Raw genomic sequence first — 19,227 nt, 5'->3', positions numbered from 1 at the left:
GGCTGGCCAAGGAAGCCCAGGGAACCTCCTCTCTCCTCCTCCTTCTCAGTGCTAGGATTGCAAACATGCACCACCATGCCCAGATTTTTTACATGGCTTCAGAGTATGAAACTCAGGTCCTCATGCTTGACCAGCAAGTACTTTATCAACTGAGCCATCTACCCATCCCTTCCAAATACTTGTTTTCAGCAGAAAGAGGTAATAGGAAAACTAGACAATTAAATACTGAAATTAAATTCATTGAATACACAGTATATATGACATAATTTCCACCTGGATAATGATGTTTCATTTACAGATTCTTATTATGCACAGATCTTATTTCAGTTCATCCTATGAGGACACATGAGCAGTGGTTGCTGTAGGTATAGGCTCTGGTGTCAGGAAGCCCTCCATTCAAATCTCACTGTAATTTCTGATGTAATTTTTGATCAGCTGAGTACTGCACATTCATATTTTCCTTACTTTTAAATGCACTATTGGCTCTGGTCCATCTCTATCAGTGGGATCACATCCAACTGTTCAACCATTCTTGAATCAAAAGTGTATGAGAAAGAAATTGTGTCTGTGTTGGGATATACAAATTTTCTTCCCTTTTCATAATTCCCTAATAATACACTACAACTATTTGCATAACATTCATGTTTTATTAGGCATCATAAGTTGTCTAGAGTTAAAGTATATAGTGTGTGTGATATGCAAATGTGATACCACTTTATGTAAGGATGTTGAACACTGCATGTTGTGGTAACTTGAAAAGTCTTTGAACAGTTCCCCAGGGATAAGAAGGAACACTGAATTTTTTAACTTTTAAATTATGTAATGGCATTAAATATATAGTATAAAGCCTGTGGAATAAGGACTCCTTAAAGCATAGCACCTAAGAGTATTTACCTCCATATTAACTCTAGGTGGCTCTCTATAAGGAACAAAAGTCTCTATTTCTTCTTTGAGGAACAGAAATATTTGATCATACCACATATGCAGAATATTCAGATGGTAATTAATTGCTATTCTTTCAGTGACCAACTGTTTACATGCTCTTCTTTTGACTGTCCTTCTAACTTCTCTTGCTTTGGGTTGTTGTCTCTACAGAAGACAAGATCTGGATGTCAGTGCAGCACAACAACACAGAGCTGACACGGGTGCAGGGTTCTGACCCTGAGAAGCCCTATATCATGACCTTGGACTATGGTGGCAGTATGGAGCAGCTGGAGGCCCTGATTGATGGCTCAGAGCATTGTGAGCAGGAGGTGGCCTACCACTGCAGGAGATCTCGCCTGCTCAATACGCCAGGTAAGTGTCATCCTGTTCCTGACTTCCTTCATGGGTCCTTCAACAGAGGAATGTTTGACAAGAAGGGGGCTACAGTGCACTTGCTCACTGTGCTGTGGAAAGAGGTTGCGCTCTGATGGGAAGAGGGCTTTAGGTAGGAGTCTTGGCTTTGATATTCATCTTATGACTGTGATGCTTTCTATAGCCTATTGCAGTTTTCTCCTTATCTTCAGAAAGACATATTGAGAGTACTTGTTCTCAACAATTGTAGAAATGAAGAGGCTCCTGAAAGAAATAGTGCTTGAAAACAGCATTTGAGCTAGGTGTGCAGAGTGTGGTAGTTAGAAGTACTGTTTCTGAGAGAGGGAAGAAAATGAGAAGATATCAAAGTCCTCAAAGCATTCATGCAAGAGTGATGAGTTATGTCTGTAGTAAAGGATGCCTAAAGGGGCATTAGCAGGCCAAAAGCCCAACTTGAGAGGCAGGTAGGGGCTATTCTGTGTCCTCATAGAATTTTTGTCACTTTAAGAGTAGAGGGTTTAATGGAAATGGCTTTCTAAATCTAAAGTTTGGTTTGTTATATGTTATTACTACTTATTTAATTAATTTATTTCGTGTCTGATTAGTCTATGTGTATATAAGTACACCCAACTGTGCAATGCCTGCAGAGCTCAGAAGAGGACATTATATCCTTTACAGCTGGAGTTACAGGTGGTTGTTAGTTGCCTTGTGGGTGCTGGGAATGGAACCCAGGTCCTCTGCATGAGCGGTCAGTGCTCTCTTAACAGTTGAACCATCTCTCCAGCACTGAACTTGAACTTCTGCTCCTCTTGACTCTACCTTTCATGTGCTGAGATTACAGGCATGCCCAACCAAGTCAAGTATTTGTGCGGTTGACAACTGAAATGAGGACTTTATGCATGCTAGGTAAAAAAAGATAGGCTAACTCTTTTTATTTTTCCTTGGTGCTATACTGTTTCAGAATAAATGGTTGATTTAGTAATCACAAATGTCTTCTTTTTTTTGTCTCTGTTGCCTAAAAAACAAAGCAAACAAGCTGAAGGAAAGATTTATTAGGGTTCATAGTGGTGCAGCCTGTACTAGCAAGGCAGGTGTGGTGGCAGGAGCAGTGTGGTCTGATTGTGCAACAATTGCTTGCTCATGTCTTGGAGGACAAGGAAGCAGTGAAACTAGAATATCAGAACTCAGCAGAATTTCTCCATTTTCCCTTTTGTAGAATGGCAACAATGGTTTGGCAAATTTTGTTTATGTACACACACACACACACACACACACACACACACACATCTGCTTTTACAACTTTCTGTCTAACTTCCTATCCTCTTTTTCTTTGGGTTGTTATTGGTACCTTTTGGGGGGGCAGTCATTTTTCCTTTTTTTTTTTTTTTTTGATTTAAGACATGGTCTCACTCTGTATCACTGGCTGGCCTGGAACTCACAGAGATCATCTGCCTGCCTCCACCATCTGAGTGCTAAGACCAAAGGCTTGCACCATACCCAGTTGGAGTCAATCATTTCTGAGATTATCAGTTCATCCTCTCCTTTAAGACAGAGAAAGGCCACAGTGGTATCAAAGTATCCAGGAAAGAATACCACAGTCTCTCAAGAATTTTAGCTTGCAGTCCTTGGAGGTTAAAGATTCTGAATGGCTGAGGGGCAATAGACAAAGAAATGTAAACAAAGGGGAAGCAGCTCGGTGTGCTGCCTGGCTAATCTAGAAGGTTCAGGAGAAGATACTATTCCACCTAAGTGAATTTTCCAGATTACTGTCACTTATTCCTTTAAGCACCAAATATCTTTTCAAAGAAATTTTGACTATTTGAAATGGAAATCTTTCTCCAAGGGATTATACTCATCCTTGCCTTCTTAAGCATAGAATTCAGGACATAAAATGTAACTGTCTCTTGATGCTCAGGATCATCACTGTGAAATCAGTTCTAAAAATCCTGCCCTGCTCAGCCATACCAACAGGGCTGATTGGTTCAGAGCTCTCTGTCTCTGTTCATTTCCTCTGCAGCGCCCCCTCCCCACACTGCAGGGCAAGCTTTACTGTTCCTTTGGCTCTTTCTTTCTACACAGGTGATAAGGCACAAACGTCCGCTACACTCAGCTCTTCTCAGGATGCCTGCTTCTAGGAACCATCCTCACTGCTTTTCATTGCCTTGTTGGGAGGCTTCCAAGGATTGGGTTACTATGAAATTAGAAGAGCATCCATTCTGACTTGAGGTCCTTTAGAAGAACCATGCTATAGCATATAGGTTATGACATTTTTTTTGTTTTTAATTTTATTTTATTTTGAAATATATATATATATGTGTATATATATATATATATATATATATATAGTGAGTATGTGCACATAAGTGCAGATGCCCTTGGAGGTCAGAGTTGTCAGATCCCTCAGGAGCTGGAGCTACAGGCAGCTGTGAGTCTCTCACCTGGGTTCTGGGAATCAAACTGTAGTCCTCTGCAGGAGCATAAAGAACATTAAACTACTGAGCCATTTTCCCAGCCTGTTATTATTTTGTGTGCACTCGTTTTCTTAATAATTCAGCTATCTAAAGTTCCTTGGATTTATATTTGCAACATGAAGAAGTTAGATTTGGGATAGATAATGTTGGGAGTAAGGGCTTGATCCTGTCCTGACCCATCTTATACTAGCTGCTCAATTTCTATAGTTCAGTTTCAACACGCATTAAATTTACATGAAAATCCTACATTTATAAGACTGAAATGCAGGTGGAAAGGAACATGCAGTCTGAAATCCTTGGACCACGTCTGATACCTCTTAGGCATCTACCCACTAGTGCCTTTGTTCACAGCTTCCATCTTACAGAAGGAACAGAGTTTATGCCACAAGGAAAGAAGCGAAAGAATGTTGCTATATCAATTGTGCAGACAGAATATTTATAATCTTAGAGTAACAAAACTGATTAGAAAACTCATAAACTGAGACAAGCCATCCTCTGGCTTCCACACTCATTCTTTGTCACTTTCGCTTGCACGCACAAGCAAAGAAAATACATAAATACAATACATTTTAAAAATTACTAAACATTTTTATATCAAAACTAAGACTTTAGACCACCAGTTTAAAAAATACTTTTTTTATTATTTTTATGTGTATGAATGTATTGCCTACATGTAAGTATGTGCACCTGTGTCCTGCAATGCCTAAGGGGAAGGGGCATAAGATCCCCTGTAACTAGAGTTACAGACAGTTGTTAGCTACCATATGGGTACAGGGAACTGAACCCAGGTCTTCTGCAAGCTCAGCCAGTGCTCTTAATGGCTGATCCATCTCTCCAGCCCCTAGACTACCAGTTTTATTAACCACAGGCTGTCCTCATATAGATATATTCCAATTAACAGTTCTCATCTTAGGCACGCAGAATTCTATGTTTTCACTAACACTGTAAATAAGGCTGCAAGAACAGTTTTGCATGTAGATCTTTGTAAGCATAACTGATTGTATCCTCAGGATAAATTCCTTGAGGTACCATTGCCAGAGCAGAAAGTATGTATATTTTTAAAGATTTTCTGCCACCTCGACTTCTGTTGTGTATCAAAGTGGAACCATTCTATACCCCAGACAACAGAGAATAACTGTATGCTCACTTCACAGCAATAGGTATTAACTTTTAATTTCAATGTTGGCAATCTTATAAATGGAAAGAGGCACCAAAGAAAATCATAAATAATTTTTGTTGGTGGTGATAGTATTATTTATATATACATAAGTATGGGTGTACATACATGTGTATTTGTTTATGTGCATGTATATGCTGAGTCATGCACCTTATAAGTTGCCATTACTGGTAGCCAAGATTACGGAAGTTATTTAATATTGTGAATTGTCTCAGGTGGATTTAAGTCAGTAAGAGGATGGTGTAGAAGATGCCTTCTTGCCATATGTTCTCTGTTACACAGCAGATAGTGACAGGAGGAAGTAAAGAGAACAAGATGAGAGAAGAGGAAAGATGTGTCCAAACGGCCACCAATGACAGGGGTTCCTGCACTTGTGCTAGGTATGGGGGGCCACAGATCTGCACAGGAAGGTTTATTGTCCCCAAATGAAAACAAAGAAAGAGTGATAGAGAAAGAGAAACAGAGAGAGACAGGAAGACACTGGGGAGGTGGCGGGGTGGGGTGGGGAGACTGCTTGATTAGTGCCACAGAGCAGGGGAAAGGCCAATCTAGTTCTTGAATCCAGCTCACCTGAAGTAAAGGTACATACCATACAAAACCCCAAAGAGCCTACAGTACTAGTGAGATGGAAGTATTTAGAAAGAGACTGCATGTATATGAATTTTGTCATTGTGTAGGAAAATAAAGGTGGAGAGGGATGAACATCCAGGGCTGTCTCTGATAAAAACACTGTTCTAGTTACTTTCATTTGCTGTGATAGAAACACTGACCAAAACCAACTTGGGGAGGAAAGAGTTTATTTTACCTTACATCTCCTAGGTCACAGTTCATCACTGAGGGACCTCAGGGCAGGTATGCGGATCACAGACCTCAGAGGTGCACTGCTTCCTCTGGCCTGTGTGATCCTGCTTTCTTATACAACAAAGAACCACCTTCCCAGAGGTGGCAGCACCCACAGTGAGTTGGGCCCATCCACATCACTCAACAATCAAGAAACTGCTGCACAGGTATGGCCACGGGCTAATCAAATGGAGACAATGCCTCAGTTAAGGTCCCCCCTACTCAAGTGTGTCAGGCTGACAAATGAAGTTATCCAGCATGACCACCTAGTTGTCAGTCCAAATTCCCTAGGGAATATCAAAGGTTTGAACCAGCAGCTTTTAGGACTCACACATTTGATCCCCACACCCCCTCCTCAGTTCTCCCTCCAAGCTCTGGAATTTGCTTTGGTTATCTTCACCCAGCAACAGTGAGAGAAGCCAGGCAGTAGGAGGTCATACATGGTTCACCACTATGTCTCTTTGATTCGGATGACAGAACCATGACACTCTTATTTTCTTACAGTTTCCTCTGCTAGTCTTCCCTAGAGGTGCAGGTAACTGACAGCCCGAATGATGTGTCATCTCTCGCTGTAACTGGAGCTTTATCTTAAAAACAGTCTTGGAAGGAATGAAACTGGAAGGCATTGCTGTCCACAGGAAATGCATCCTTGTTATTCTTACGCATCCTTCCATTTTCCTCCACTGTGCTTGCTGCTTCTTACCCCAAGCTTTATGCAAGGTCTGAGGCATTGTGCTATAGGGTAGGGAAAAGCCAGCCCAGTGATTATCAGCTCCTTGTCACTGCTGGAAGCAGTCACTGGTCTCTGGATTATGATGCTGCTTGACCAGGCTGAGTCTTTTCTCACATGGCAGTACTTGTATAGGAATTTTGCCTCATTCTGAAATAGAACCCAGCTCAGGCAATGTTTACAGGCAAAAGATTGAAAAACAAACATTGAAGCTACCTACGCCTCAGTGATGAATTAATCACATGGGCAATTAACTCTCAGTTACTTTTCTCTTCATGGTGACAACAATTCTGAGTAGAAACAACTTAAGGGAGGAGTGGTTTATTATGGTTGAGGGGACACAGTCCATCATGGCAGGGAAGGCATGAAGCAGATTATTTTATGAGGAGTGAGAGATTGGTTGGTCATATTGAAGCAGCAAATAAGAAACAGGGAGGAAGTGAGCTAGATACATGGCCAGATCATCTAACCTTCAAGGTCGGACCCCCAGGAAGTAGGCCACTTCTGCCAGGGAGGCTGTACATCCTAAAGGTTCCAATGCCTCCTTATCAGCAGCCCAGCTAGGGACAAGTCATTAAACACACAAACCTCTGTGGACGTTCCACATTCAACTCAAAGAATTCCACCATGTTTCCCTGGAAGGAAGACAATATTGACAAGAGTGAAAGAAGATGGTGGCATAGGCAGCCTCTTGAATAGTCCCCTGAAGGGAATAGGTATTGGAACACCCTGCCCTTCCCCATGTTCTCCAGCACTTTCCTGGGATCCAAGAACGTTCTGTTCCCATTCTTTCTTTTGGTTTACACCTACTGTTTGTTGTATTTAAGTACTCTACTACGTTAATCTAGATTGGGATACCCTCCCCAATGAAGCTGCAAGTGCTTTATGGCATAGTTAAAAGTGAAGATTGAAGTGTATGCTATAGTTTTGATGTCCCCACAGACCCTAGCTTGACTTCCAGATTGTTGGATTGTTGCCCTTAGAGAGGAGAGTAGAACATTTAAGCAGGTAAACATAATGGGGAGTATTTAGATCATTGGGGTAATGATTTTGGTTTCTTTGTTCTCTCTCTTTTCTTTCTCTCTCTCTCCCTCCCTCCCTCCCTGCCTCCCTCCCTTGCTCCCTCCCTCTCTCTAGTGTGCATATGAAGCACATGCACATATGTTTCTAGGTGCACACCCCCATTCCCATTCATGTGCAGATTGCAGAGGAGGATACCAGGTTTCCTGCTCTATCACTCACTCTTCATCTTCTTTCCCTGTGACAGGGTCTCGCACTGAAACTTGATCTAGGCTGACCTAGGCCCCAGCAATGCTCCCCCCACGCCCACCCCAGCTCTGGGGTGGCAGGCTTGTGCAGCCATGATTGGCTTTTTATATGGATGGTGGGGATATGAACTCGGGTCCTCATGAGTACTCTTATGCCTCATCCTGCCCCCACTTTAAATGTGGATTCCAGAATGTAGAGCATAACTCAGGGAATCATGTTTGTGCAGCAAGTGCCTTTAACCGCTGAACCATCTCCCTGACATCCATTCTTTTATTCTAATGTGGGCTCTGATGTTAAACCCAGGTCATCATCCCTCTATTCATTCCTGCAGACTTGCAGGACTTTCTACATACAGTGATTGCTGAACTTGGTCATGTTTCAGTGGAATTTAAAGGGCCAAAATTTAGGTTTCTAAAAAGAATTATAATATTAATTGTCCCTTTCTGCTTTATTAGTCATACTTTGGTGAGCATATGCCTATATATATATGTATACATATATCTGTATATACATATATAATGCATTATATGATTTAGACTATGTAAGTATAAAATATATCATCTATAAATGCAGGTATAGCACATACAATATTATAATCCATGTCTATGGGTTCTGTATCTCCAATTCAACTAATTGAAGGTTGAAATATTTGGAAAAATTAATTCATGTTGAATATAATTTTTTTTTTCTGGGCTGAGGTGTTGACTCAGTTGATAAAATGCTTGCTTCATAAGTCTAGGGAGCTGAGTTCGACTCTGAGTTCAATAGATTGGGGGAGATGGAGAAAAGCAGATCCCTGGGGTTTGCTGGCCAACTAGCCTAGCTTACTTAGTGAGCTCAAGGGCAGTGGAAGATCCTGTCTCAAAACATAAGGTGGATGGTACCAGAGGAACCACACCCAAGACTGTTCTCTGACCGCCAAACACTCTCACACCTGTGCCTGCTTGCACATACATACACATGTTCACACAAAGTTTTGTCATTATTTTCTAAAAACATATCAGAGATGGTTAGATAACATTTACACTGTATCATATATTATTCAAAAGCGGCTTTAAAGTTTGTGAGAAGACATGTAGATACTATGTGAAAATACTGTGCCATTTTCTATAAGGAACTAGAATATCCAAGGTTTTGGCGTCCTATAGGGGTCTTAGAAACAATTCCCCAGGGATGCCACACACTATTTGATGCATGCTGTATCGTTTATACTATGTAATGATAGTGTATGCTCATATCTTTTTCTGCCTTTATACAAATAGGTCTACAAGCTCTCTTGCATGTATAAGCCTTCATATTTATTTTGAGTATTTAACTTCTCATGTTTGTAAAGCTACTAATCAGATTTTGAAATCTAAGTAAGGAACCATGATGCAGAAAATCCTTAATATTAAACTAAAATGTCTTTATCCTATCCCCAGCATTTCATCAAACAAGACTAATTAACAGAGTTTCCATCTCCTTTCATGCACTAAGTATTAATTGAATATGCATTAAGTGTCACACAGTGTTCTGGCACTGGGAATTAAATACTAAAAAATAGAAAAACAGGTACAATGCTCATCCTTGTGTGATTATAGTAAGGATAGCAGTACACACACACACACACACACACACACACACACACACCCTTCAAGGTCAGTTTATATCAAAAGTGAGGTAGAAAATTCTAGAGGAGTAAGAAACAGGAAAAGGAGCACAGGTGGGCACTGAATTCAGACGTTGTGTGGAAGGCCTCAGGGCACTGCAGCAGAGACCCACCTCATGAGAGTATTCTAGGCCTGTGCCTCTCTGGGGCAGAAAGATCCAATGGGCCTAGAAAAGAAGAAGAATGAAGGTATATAAAAATATGAGTTATGGGATTGTGGGATATTGGGGCATCACTCAAGGCCTAGGGGCTGTGAATTATTTTTGAAATATATGGAGAAGTTATTGGAATGCTTTGAAAATGAAATAATTTTCCCTACTTGAAATCCACAAGCCTCTTCTAGCTTGTATAGACCAGGCTAAACCAGATACATATAACTTGCTAAGTGCATAGACCTGTTAGATTACTCCTTGTGTCTGATGAAGCAGAAAAGCCATTGAGCTCACCGAGGGTAGAAACATGATGTTCCCTGTAACCCCAAGGTCTAATTCAGGGGACTCTGTAAAAGGCTTAGGGGTCACCAGGGGTCACCTCTGACTTTAGCAGGGCCCAAGAACTTTCTCACCTAATTAAACTGTGCTGAGGCCTCTTTGGTTACTCTCCATATCATCTTAATGTTGCCATCTGACCCCATTGCCCACAGACATCAGTGCAATTTTTTTCATTAAAATTTTTTTATGTATATGTGTGTATTGGCTGCCTGTGTGTAAGTGCACATGTGTCATGCAATGCCAGCAGAGGTCAGAAGAGGGCAACAGATCCCCTGGAACTGGAGTTAGGGACAGTTGTTAGTCACCATTTGATTTCTGGGATGCAAACCTGGGTCCTCTGCAAGAACAGTCAGTACTCTTAGCCACTGAGCCATCTCTCCAGCCCCTTTTCATTTTTTACTTCCTTCTTTTGTTACTTCCTTCTCTGCTTCCTTCCTGCTTTCCTGAACACCCCCTCCTTCCAACACATATACATACACACAGTATGTCAGAGGCCACTCACACAATTTTTCAGGTCCCTCCACAGGCACACATATACACAGAATATGCCAGAGGCACACATACACAGACACAATACGTCAGGGTTGAAGTGCTTCAGAAGTCCTCCTGTTACACCGTGGTACTGCAGAATCCTAGAAACAGCATAACAAAAGCAGAAGCCTAGGTATACGCCTCAAAAAAAGTACAAACAACCAATAAGTATTTGAAAATGTGTTCAACATACTTAGCTATGAGAAAATTAAAATCAGAATTGCATTGAGAGCCTATCTTACCCCAGTCAGAATGGCTGTCATGAAAGCAACAAATGGTAGCATGGATGGGCAGGGGGATGCTTGCACACTGTGGGGGGAATTCAAATTAGTGTAGCCACTGTTGAAATTAGTATGGAGGTTCCTGATAGAAAACAAACAGAACTGTCACATGATGCAGAATTCAGCTTGTGAGGATAGTTCTGAAGGATCTAACCTAGCACACCATAGATATTTGCTTATCTATGCTCTTCACTGTACTGTTTACAATAGACAAGGTGTGGAATCAGGAGTTTCCATCCACAGATAATGGATAAAAAATGTTTTATATACATAATGACATAATGGAGTGTTATCCCAAGGTATAGAACAAAATGATGTTATTCTCGGGAAGATGAGTGGAACTGGAAATTACCATGTTAATGGTAAATTACATGTTAAAGGAAATAGGCCAGACTCAGAAAGATAGATATTGCATCGTTGTTTTTCCCATATGCAGACTGAAGATTATTATATAATATATACACACATAGATATACACATTTGCATATTGTAGGGTATATGTACACACACATATATATATATATACATATATATATATATACTCATTCATATATATGTAGAAGAAATAAAAGAAGGTTGTTGTGAGTATTAATGGGACCAAAAGAAGAAAGGAAAGGGAACAACAGAACATAATGGGGGTAAATATGAACAAAGTAAATGCTACAAAATTTTCATGATGAAAACATTATGTTTGCATGCAAAATAGAAGTTATTGCCATGATATTTGTAAGAAAAAGTAATCAGGATAACATTTAATGCTTTTTTTACTAAGATGTTATTTATAGACCAGGCATTGTGGCATATGCCAGTAATCCCAGAATTTGGATGGTGGATACAGGAACATCAGGAGTTCTAGGTCATCGTCAACTATACTGTGAGCTTGAGCTACATAAGGCCCTGTTTTGATAAAAACTAAAGTAGAGTTAAGGTTATTTATACTTTATATATGACAAGAACCTGTATAAAAATCCAGGCTTTCTACATAGCATACTCCAGTGTGTTACCAGAGTTAGTAATGATATTGGCTTTCAATACTGAGAACTCACTCCCTGCCTAGCACTTCAAACACATTATTTCATTTAATCCTTTTAGTGGTCTTATGAACGTTTTCTCATTGTTCTCATATTATTGATGGAATGAGAAGCTGTGAGAACTGAGGTGGTTGGTCAGCGTTCTTATAGCTACTAAGTGATGGAGACCAGTTACATTCATAGAGATGTCTGCCTGTTTTTAACCTCCATTTAAAATTCAAATTTCAAAACAACAGAGAAGTATGATATATTTTCATAAGGGAAGGAAAATAATGCAAAGAAGGCTCAGGTACCCAAAGAGAGACTGACATTTTGCTATTATTACTCATTATGTAACAATGTGCTTCCTAATTCTGTTATGAAGCAGTCTTAGCACAGCCTTTTCTCAGGAATCAGCACCTCCACTCCTCCTCAGCTGGGGGCCTGGGGACATAGGCTGGGGACATCTGACAGTTCTGTCATTCACAGGACAGGCAGTTACCAGTAGCTGTTGGCTAGGTTTTGGGGAATCAGCTAGATGCACAGATCTTCTAATAGCTGATGTATTCTCTGGCCAGATATTATAATGTACTGTAGTTCCAACACCTTGGAGATGGAAGGAGGGGGACCAGAAACTCAAGGTCGTTCTTGACTACATAGAAAGTTATTTTGTACCACATTCAAAAGAAGAGAAATTTGATTCTATATCTTAATGAGACAAATGTATAGATAATTCTTTAAATTACCACATAGTCTTTGAAACTTTTTCACAATTAATGAACTAGGCTAAGGAAATGCAGCAAATATAGGGCAGAATTCCAGTCAAATCCAGGTCTCTCTAATTCAAGATCAAGGTCTTCAGACTTCAGTATCTTCATAGTGACTTGATGAGTTAATTGTGACTTAGTGTGACCCTCCATATTCCTTTTAGAGATCTATCTTACTCTTAGAGTCATATGAACAGAATGTGTTTGTGGGAGTTGACCACAAGTCTTCAAACATGTCCATTATCACTCTGGTCACTGAGGTATCTCAGTGGGTAAAGGTGCTTTCTGACAAGATTGAAGACTTGAGTTGGAGCCCAGGGACCCACATGGTAAAGGAAAAATCAAACTCCAGCACATGTGACCTCCACATGTGCTCTGTGGCATGAACCCCCCCCCACAACACACAATTTAAAAATAAACATAGAGATTACCACATGAATTCAATTGGTGTATTTCACTGTGGATGAAAGCCACCTCTCTTAATATCCCAGTAATAATACATTCTTGGTGTTTTTCTTGGGGCAGAAAGTCAGAGGCTGTGGGTGGATTTCATAAACAGGACATCTACCATTTGGAAGCCACAGAGGAGGATGCATAGCTCAGAGAAAGCATATCCTAGTTTAACAGATATGTACCTGACCATAACTAAGTTGATGTTCAGATCACTAATTATTTAAATTACCAAAAGGTATTGCCCAAGTACTAACACCTAGACCCTAAAGTAGATAAAACCTGTATTTTTCTCACTACTTTATGACAGAACATGTCCACTTAGCATATCTCAAAGGTGCCTATAGGAAGAATTCAATTTTCTAATCCTAAAATGGATGCAAGGATAGTAACAGGAAAATAAGATGAATTGGACTTGCTATGTAGGCAAGTCCAAGGATGACTTTGAACTTCTGATCCTCCTGCCTCCACCTCCACCTCCCATGTGCTAGAATTATATGAACAAACCACCGCACGTGGTTTGTGTGATACTAGGGATTGCACCCAAGGCTTTGTACATTGTAATAGGCAAGCACTTCATCAACAGAGCTACATCCCCAGACCCACATACAGGTTCTGAGCCTTTGTGCCTTAGTGAGGTTTAATGAGTTAGATGCTATGCCTTAAGGTAGTAGCTGATCATGATATTGATGTTCTTTGACCAGTGTCTTTTCCTATTACCCAGTGAAGGGGGGAGGGTATTATTTCAGCAATTCGCAGTCTCAGGACCCATCTCAGTTCCCATGACAGAGTTCAGTTTTAGAGTTAATTCTGGCTAGCTTGTTTTAGTTTTAGAGTTAATTCTTGCTAGATTCTAAAGTTTGGTTTAATTATACATGTGATAGTTATACATTCCTAGAAGTACTGTTGAGCATTTAAGAGATAACCATAGGTTCCCATCTAATGTCTGTTGACCATTCAAATTTAGTCATGCATTTTCCCATTGCAAATGGTACCTTCCTTTGCTAAGCTTAAGGCCAAATTTTAGGACCTTCACTCTATCTCTATTTCCCCATGATGTAAGTTAACAAGTGCTCAGGCTCACCATTCTCTAATTCCAATGATGTAACCTACCTTGAAATCCCCCCATCTCCCCACACTGGACTAGTGCAGTAAACCCACTTCCTCTCTTGTATCCCATCTCCTGCTTTATTGTCAGTGATATTTTCAAAGTAGTATTATGAAACTGGGATTCATGCCATTCCCACTGCTTTGGAAATAAGACTTAGACTCCCCTTTTATGGCCTGAAGAGCTTTAACCATTGGAAACTCTGACAGCCCATTCTCCCATGAACACAATATACTTGGCCTGTCTATGTCTCTGTTCCTTGCTAAGCTTACCCCACTTGGTAGGCCTCCTGTGCACTGAGTTCTTTCTGCTGGCAAGCCCCATTCTTTTGTATGTACTTAGATCTTTTCTGTTATTTGTCACTTAATTTTATATATGATTAAATAATCTAGTCGATGTTCCTCACTGCATTTTCCCACTTTTACATTCTGTGTAGATGTTATTATAGTTATTTTCTTCCTGTATTTATTGCCTTGGTTAATAGAATAGGAGATCCAGGAAAAAAGAGGTGCATGTTATCTCATTATTTGCCCCACAAATTCCTGGAATAGTACTTGCACATGAGAAAGGCTTAATGGTTACTTGTTGAATGAATAAAAGGTTCCTCTCCACCAATACTAAGGATCAGTTATTTCATGTCTGTGTTATGCCAGAGGACCAATGATGGAGTAACCATTCTTGGCTGAACCTGCTCCCTTGTGGAGAACAGCAGCACCGAGTGGAAACTGCTGGCCTGGAAGGTGGGAGTTGCTGTCTCACTGCTCTGTCATTGACTCTTTGTGACCTTGAGCACACTACTTACATTTTATGGGCCTCAAGATCCTCCTCTGTAGCACTAAAGTTTATATTTTATGTTCCCCCAGTGTCTTTTCCACCCTAGCACTCTGTGTCTCTACATGAACCAGCCAAAGTGTGTAAAAACATATAACAGATTTTATTGCTTTCTTGTCACAGTATAGAACTAGAAGTGTTGGTAAAACAAAGAAAAAAGAAAGATTCCTTTCTGAAATTCTTTAGTCAATGACATATGACCATGTATGTGTGGAGTCACTGTGACTTTTGATACCTTCATGTCCCTTATAGCCTCAGAAAATACTCTCCATGTAGTAATACTGATCGAAAAAAAAAAAAAAAAAAAAAAAGGCATGATACTGCTGTGGTCATGTGTCAAGGACAGTTAAAAAATATTGACAGAATGACAGATGTTAGGAAGGAGGCATATTTGATTCCAGGTTGCAGGAAATGAACAGATTTTGTTCTAGGCAGGCTGGTTTTTCAGATATGTGTAGGTATGGGCATTCAGGTCAAAAGACTATGAAAATCAGCGGTTAGCGGTCAGAAGTGAAAGGGTGATGAGATAACAGGGGGAGGAACATTAGTTCCAGCCCAATGTCATAGGGAGGTAGAGGTTAGGAATAAGGGGGAAATGGCATAGGAATGCACAAGTCATGAGAATGAAGGGTGAGAGATGGGAGAAGGAACCCTGGACAATGCAAACTGTGCCTGAGCTTTGGCAGGTTCAGTGGGTTCAGAGGGCAAAGGTTTTTAGCAGGACCGCTGAAATATGACAGGGGTGTTTTCACTGCTCCAAGGGTGGCTTGTAATTGGGCATATCAGAGTGCTTCCCTCTGAGAGGTGGAAGGAAAAGCACAAGTGTCTAGAGCTCCTACAGCCAAATTGCAGGAAGAGCCAGCAGGACAACCTAAACTTACCAAGACTCACTGTAACACTAACAACCCTACTAGTGATGACAGTAACTCTTAGAACTCACCCAGACATTACAGTAAGATGAGTGCACGTGTAAGCATGAATATTATATATGGATGTGTGTATGTGTGTATATTACCGCACACAGTGCTGCATTCTCACAGAACAGCAAATATGGTATCATTGGTTCAGTTATGTAAAAGAGGAAATAGAGACATAACAGCTGAATAACTTTCCCAGGTCATATAAGAAAAATCTGACTACAAGTAGCTCTAATGTTACAGTGATTGACATTAGTGAAGAGAAAAATGAAATATCAAGATAAATCCCCCTGCATCCAAATGCCTGTGTTTTTCATGGTGTTTCTATCAAGACAGAAGAGAACACATTTATATATAGCATTAATGGTAGCTGGTTACCAATACACACACACACACACACACACACACACATCAAGTCCTTGGTAAAATTTGTGCATATAATATGTATAAATATATATACATATTCATTTCACACCATGTTTTGTTTTCTTTTTTAATATCTTATTTATTTTTATGTGTATGAGTATAATGCCTGCATGTAGGTAGGTGCGCCTTTGTCGTGCAATGTCCATGGAGGTAAGAAGAGGGCGTCAGAGTCCCCTGGAACTACAGATGGTTGTCAGCTGCCATGTGGGTGCTAGAAATCGAACCTGGGTCCTCTGAAAGAGCACTCAGTGCTCTTCACCACTGAGCCATCTCTCCAGTCTAATTTTTGTTTTCTTTAGATTTTTATACCTGTTTATGAGGCATGTAAACTAAGGGTGGAAAAGAAAAACTCCTCACATTAGTCTAGCTTGATTCCTTTCCGTCTCCAGACAAATTATACAAACTTTTCAGTTACTCCCATAAGGAATAGTTTATTACCAATGATGAAGCTGAGGTCAAAGAGGCCAATAAAGAAGCAGCCACATGACCTCCATAACTGTGAGAGAAATCCAGTTTTATGGCCAGGCAAAAACAATTGAGTCCCATGAGTCACTAGCTCCCAGGGTGCCAGCAGTTCAGCATTCTCCTGAACTGAGTCAAACCTAGAATGAGTTTTGCCTTATTATATAGATATAGTCAGAACTCACTCAAAAGCTTTATAGGTAATCATTTTGTAAGATCCTTCAGAGAGTAGGAAACTAATTCTTTCTGGGAATTCATCACTGGTAGGGGAAAAAGGCAGATAAGGAGAAAGTCAGAAATGAAGTTGCTGACACTATTACAGTCACTATGTGTGTCCCAGCAGATATTTTGGATGAGGATTTTGAAAGGACAACATGTCAGAATAGGGGAGCACACTAAGGGAGGAGGACAAGGGATGTGAAAAAGGAAAATAAGAGAAAGAGGAAGAGGAGGAAGAAAAGGAGCAGGAAAAGGATAAGCAATAGGAGGAAGATGTGGAGGAGAATGAATAAGAACAGGAGAAAAAGGAGGAGGAGCAGCAGATGGAGGGGGAACAGAAGGAGGAGGAGGGGAAGGAGGAGGAAGAGGAAATGTGAGGATTAAAAGAAGAAAAGAGGGAGACTTGAGTGAGGAGTGAGTGAGGAGTGAGTCAGTGAGTGAGTGAGGAGTGAGGGAGGGAGGAGTGAGGGGGGACGGAGGGAGGGAGGGAGGGAGAAGGGAGAGAAGAAGGGCAAAGAAATCCTTTGTGAATTTTGTCTGAATTAGGGCCCTATACTCTGCATTGTTTTTCAACTTGAGTAAAGCTGAACATATCTTCAACTTGAAGAAAATAATAAGAGACTAATAACCCTGTGTCACTTTCTCAAGGCCCTGAAGTTATGACGTGGAAAGATAAGAATCCATGACAATGGAAATAACTATTTGAATGACAGCTCCCAACATAAGCTACACGAAGGAATTTGGGTTGATGGCCATCAGAGCTGTTTTGGCAATATGTTGGCAACAAGACACACATGCAATGAGTTTTCCTGAAGACAAGCTGAAATGAAAAGTTCATAAGAGAAATATTTAATAAAAGAAATATTTCCAAATCTGAAAGTTCTTCAGAAACAGCAATTACCAGGCATGGTAACACACACTATTAATCCCAGCCTTGGAGAGGCAGAATCAGGAGGATCATTGTGAGATCAAGGCCAACCTGGTCTATATTGTGAGTTCCAGGCCATCTGGGGCTACAGAGAGTCCACATCTCAAAACAAATACAAAACCAAATGAAAACAGAAAAACTAAAGTCAGCAACAGTGTCACATTCACTTCCTAAATCCACTAACGCCAAATTTAGTCTGACACAAAGTGCACGTTCAAAGCACATTTTTCCCTTTTATGTGCATGACTATATTGTCTCCATGTACGTTAGTGCACCCATGTCATTCAAAGCACACAGAAGCTGGAGGAGGGCATCAGATCCACTGGAACCGGAGTTACAGACAGTTGTTAGTCATTATGTGGGTCCTGGCAATCAAACCCAGGTCCTCTGGAAGAGCAGCCACTGCTCTTAACCACCAAGTTATATCTCCAGCTTCCCAAAACACATTTCTTATATTTAAAAATCATGTGAGGTATGTAACATCAGTTTGAAAAATAATAAATGGCATTGCTAAACCACAGGATAACCTAAGTCATATGGGATTGCCATAAAAATAAATGATAGACGGATGATAGATAGGCAGACCGACAGACAGACGGATAGAATAAAGAAGGTCTCAATGGCTTAAAATGACAAGGTTTCATGTACCCAGTGGACAAGCTATCTATCAGGGATTGACTAGGGTCTCCTTCAGCCCTGGGATGACACTTGTCCCTTCTGAGCCTAACTCCAGAGGACCAGAAAGATTAATCCTACTATGTGACTGGAAGTGAAAAGAATGAAATAATTGCTGTGTGATCTCAGTGACCATCATCCTCTGGAAAAAGAAAATGGGCAGACAAACAAATACAGAGAAAAGCATAGCAAACTCAGATCCAAGTAACAGTGGACGGGGAAAGGGGTTTGCAGTAGTTTTTCCATCTGGCCCTCACTCCCCACCTCCCTCTCTCCCTTTCTTCCTTCCCTTTCTCCTTCCCTCCCTGTTCCTTCCCTCCCTCCCTCCCTCCCTCCTGCCCCTTCTCTCCTCCCTTGCTTCTTTCCTTTATTTCCTCTCTCCCTCCCACCATTCCTTCTTTTCCTTTCTACTTCCTTTCCTTTTTCTTTTCTCCTTCCCCTTCGCCTCCCTCCCTCCCTTCATCCCCCTTCCTTCTTTTTTCCTTTCTTTCTTTCTTTTGCTGGATATCAAACCCAGAGACTTGCATGTTGTAGGTTAGAGCTTTAGCTCTGCCAGTGATTACACTTCTAAGCCAAAAAAGTTGTATCATTTTTAAATGTAAAGCACATTAAAGAAAATATATCAGACCTATAAGAAACTGTGAGTTACTTTTAAACCTGGGAATCTATTTGTAGACCCTCAAGTCAGCATGAACATATG

The 19,227-nt window shown here is 40.6% G+C and overlaps 1 protein-coding gene across 1 annotated transcript in view; it reads left to right on the top strand.

Annotated features, from left to right (window-relative positions):
* LOC103732319 (contactin-associated protein-like 5) overlaps positions 1–19,227 on the top strand; it is a 431,937-nt gene that overhangs the window by 106,388 nt on the left and 306,322 nt on the right. Inside the window, exon 3 of the mRNA XM_008830875.2 lies at positions 1,096–1,296. Within this exon, the coding sequence (XP_008829097.1) occupies positions 1,096–1,296 (201 nt within the window). The remainder of the gene's footprint in view (positions 1–1,095; positions 1,297–19,227) is intronic.

This window comes from Nannospalax galili, unplaced genomic scaffold (assembly GCF_000622305.1).
Source record: "Nannospalax galili isolate Female #2095 unplaced genomic scaffold, S.galili_v1.0 scaffold633, whole genome shotgun sequence".
NCBI classification, from domain to species: Eukaryota; Metazoa; Chordata; class Mammalia; order Rodentia; family Spalacidae; genus Nannospalax; species Nannospalax galili.
This window is presented reverse-complemented; position numbering and strand designations above follow the sequence as displayed.